The sequence below is a fragment of the Mesitornis unicolor genome, unplaced genomic scaffold (assembly GCF_000695765.1).
Source record: "Mesitornis unicolor isolate BGI_N332 unplaced genomic scaffold, ASM69576v1 scaffold21084, whole genome shotgun sequence".
Classification (NCBI taxonomy): Eukaryota; Metazoa; Chordata; class Aves; order Mesitornithiformes; family Mesitornithidae; genus Mesitornis; species Mesitornis unicolor.
The window spans coordinates 35,426-39,346 of NW_010179666.1; the positions used below are offsets into that span (position 1 = coordinate 35,426).

The 3,921-nt window shown below is 41.4% G+C and overlaps 1 protein-coding gene across 2 annotated transcripts in view; it reads right to left on the reverse strand.

Moving 5' to 3' along the window:
• Positions 1-1,983: 1,983 nt before the first annotated feature.
• Positions 1,984-3,921, reverse strand: part of SALL3 (spalt-like transcription factor 3) — a 19,466-nt gene continuing 17,528 nt past the window's right edge. Inside the window, exons 3-4 of one of the 2 annotated variants that reach the window (XM_010182866.1) lie at positions 3,411-3,751; positions 1,984-2,415 (exon numbers count right to left, since the gene is read on the reverse strand). In XM_010182866.1, the coding sequence (XP_010181168.1) occupies positions 1,984-2,415; positions 3,411-3,751 (773 nt within the window). Of the gene's footprint in view, positions 2,416-3,410 lie in introns of both variants that reach the window. The other variant, XM_010182864.1, reaches the window with a different exon arrangement.

The following is a 3,921-nucleotide window of genomic DNA, read 5'->3' on the forward strand; positions in this document are numbered from 1 at the left end:
AAAATGGAGCGGTAGAGCTCATTGTTCATTTCCAATAGAAACAAACAGCTAATAAGTCTCTGAACCTCTTTTCACTCCATTACATGATGGCAGAAATAGTCCATCCTCTTACAGTAATGGTTTTTGTTGTATAAGAAAGATTGTCCTATTTTTCAGTTTCAACTGAGAAGACCTCACTGTCTGATTCGTTCTTCAGGGGCATAAAACTCCTTGCGCTGTTACCCAGCTACCCATAATGTCCCTCAAGCAATTCTGCTGAACGGAAGTTCATAGTGTCAACTCCACCATGCTTGTAATGCACAAAAATGAGGTAGTACACAAAACGTTTACTGTTCAAGTTTTGATTAAGCCCCAGTCTCCTCAGCATCCCCAGCCTAGCTTACCAGTGGAATCATTCCCTTTATTTACTCAGAGTAATTTAAACAATGCAATCAACATAAAACTATATTTGATTAATCAGAGTACATTGTGCTTTGGAGCAATCTGAGAAGATAATCAGCAAGAGTTGGAAATAAATACAGAATATTTGTATGTTACTACTGCTCACGCCGCCCAAAAGTTACTACTTTGTTTCCGCGTTATTAGGCAGTTGACATCCTTCTCATGGGTATGTGTGAAAGAGACAAGAGATTACAGTAGAATTAAACCTACATAATGTTCTCCTTCCTCTATCCTAGGCATGTATTAATATCACACTCCTAAGATAAATGTATCGGAATTCTGTTGGGGGTGGTCACGCTTTTAAGCGGGCTCTGTAGAAAAGTTAAATGAATCATTTCCATTTAAGAAATGCCAGGCCCCATATTTCCTAAGGATCTGACAGTTCTCTGCGGCTTTTCTGCTTAGTTAATAGAGATCTCTCATTGTTTGACTTTAAAACAAAACAAGAAACTGCAACAGGGTTCTCCTCCTTATTCGTTAAGTCAAAGTACTATTTATAAAATAGTTTACATCTTTGTTCAGTTTCAAATTATAGACAAACCTCCCTAATACAAAATACTAAAAGTGCAATAGTATAAATTAAGAGTTTGCAACCACATTATACAAACATTACCTTTTTATTGTACAGCTTTGATAACACGAAGTATTTACTCACAACTGTTTATAATGTTGTGAATAATTTATGGTGCTAAGGTTTGTCTGTAACTTGTTTTCCAATCATTGAGCTAAAGTCCACACTACATTTTTTTTCATTTAATAGAACAACTGTCCACATAGCAGCTACAAATATTTAAATTAAAAAAAAAAAAAGGTTTGTTACTGACAGGTACTTGCACATGAAAAGCATGCTATCTTTCCCAATAAAACTTCACAATTTTGCCTGCATTGAAATAAACCACTTATTTATAGTAAAACAAAACTTGTTGTTTTTTTTTAAAAAAAAAAGAAAGATCACATAGCCAGATGTATTTTGCAGTACAAAAGCTTCATTTAAATTTGGGGCTAGTATATTGTCTGTTACCCGCATAATCTTAACATTATAAATACTACAGACAAGGATACTGTAATAATACACAGCATTGGGGTACTAAATCACTTATTTAAGATTAAGATTCCTAAAAACATAGTCCAAGTTGCTAACTAATTTGAATAAAACCAGCAAATAAGTGTGACAGAATGCCATAATGAAGCCCCCCTCTCTCAGGTGATAGTGAGTTTTGTAAGAAGCAAAGTGGACGTAGACTAGCCTCTTTCTGTTTCTAAGGAAGTTATCCCGTGATTTGTTTGTTTGTTTTCTGTTACATTAAAAGGTTTCAAAGTTCTCAGAAACAGTCAAACTCACTGTTGAAAGAAGTACCATGCAGATCTTGCAAGACAACTTTTCAGCAGCCACAAAGTTATGTATTTCTGCTATGGGTAAAACTTTAAAGGGAACCTATGCATTTAGGTCAGGAAACTAACGCTTAGCTTTAAAAGCTGTACATGGAACGGGACAAGTGTTGTGTCGAGTGGCGGTCCAACAGTTATTCAGAATGAATGCTTTTAATTTATGCCAATCTCTTTATTATCCTCAATAAATCTGGTAAATGGACGACTGGCTCCCGTTTCAGAACTGGCTTTGTCCAGACTGACAATGGGGGGGCTGCTGCCCGTGCGAGCTTTGTCCATGCCACTGGTAAGGTTACTGAGAGGCGGGATGGCGCCTCCGCCGAGACTTACTGGGAGCTGGGGAATGCCTCCGTTCTGTATGACAGAAATCTCATTGTTCTTCATAGCAAGTCCGTTAGTGATAGCTGCAGCATATTGGTTCCAAAAATTGGGGTCAACGTTCATGGCCCGAGCTGCCAAATCCTTCTGGAACATCTCGGAGAACTTGAGCGCGTCGCCACCGAGCAGAGCCATGGGGTTTTCCACGGAGAGACGGCGGCCGCGGCGTGCGGGGGCGTTATTCCACATGTGAGTTCCCATGTGAACCTGCGATGCAAACGGGGACAAGAAGCACCCCCAAGTTAGCATGTTCTGGTGAGGCGGCCAGCCTGAAATGCTGTTACTTACAGTATCGCTTGCTTTTTTTAAAAATGCCTTTTCATTCGCATTGAAAACAAATCAATTGCAGTTAAGACACAATTCTAAGGCCCAGTCAACCTATACAAAGAAAACCCAGCTCCGTCGCAATTTTTGAATGTGCGTTTGTTTCTTCTCAGTGACAACAAATGCAGCACCGCAAAGAATAAAGAGTACATATCCCCTTAGGTTAGACAATTTCACATGCAAGCTGAAAGTCCTCACATGTTGAAGATTACCAAGGGCATCACTTATACTAGGAGATGGGCGGTTTTTTCTGCCCTTCCCCTTTTTACGTCTTGTCTATTTTCATAGTATTTTATCTCATGTCAGGAGCATCAATTATTTCGCTAAATGTAGTATTTTTAAAAAGGACATTTTAAAATGCATTCCCCAGGCTGTGTCCTGATGGTTAACCAGACTGTGGGAATGAGACGTGTCAGTCCTGTAGTAACCAACTGTAAATCAGTGGGAAACAGCTTTCTAGTCTGCAGTGGCTGCAAAGCAGAACAGAAAATGGAAATTTGAGCGGAACCCAAGGAGCTGAGCAAGCTCTGTGTTTCTGGTTTATAGCAAGGTTATTTTGCACTGACGGTCCACAAGAACTGCCAGAACATGTCCACCAGCCAACTGTGGGTGCCATCATGTCTGCCAGGAGAACCTACAACGTGTGTGCATGTACACCTGGAGCCAGCTTTAAAGTTTGCATCATTGCACAGCCGCTTTCCAGTCCCCATCTTCAACACAGTTGAAGCATAATAATCACCATTCTACAGCAAGCATTTCCTTGAAGGTCCCTTCTCTCCTGTCTCTGGGACAAACACTTAGCACTAAAACCTGCTGAGTTCAAGCACAGTGCCTTAAACCCCCTCCCCAAGCCTTTACAGTTTGATTTGGCCTCTTACCTTAAGATTCCCCTTTGTGGTAAAAGCTCTACCACAGATTGTGCAACCAAACGGTTTTTCACCAGTATGGGTGCGCTCGTGTATCTGCAGTGCACTTGCTGAGGAGAAGGTCTTCCCGCACGACTGACAGTTGTGCTGCTTGGGAGTCCGGCGAGGGGGGGGTGCCAGCATAGGGGTGATCCCCGGACTCATCACTGTCTGTGGTGCAGCAGGAACCTGGATTCCAGCTGGAAGCGAGGGAACCTCACCCAAAGAGATCGGCTTGCTGTGACCATTCACTTCCATTTTGATCATGGTAGGCGCTGTACTGGTGACCAGGCTAGGAGTACTTTGGCTGGGACCTAGAGTAAAGTTGGGTTCAAATAACTGAGAAGGCAGCTCTTTTAATTTGTGCGTCAGTAAGTGCTGTTTTAAATTACCCATAGTGGAACACCCACGACTGCAGACTGTACAAACAAATGGACGTTCTTTAGTATGGCTGCGGTAGTGAATTTCCAATGCACTCTTACAA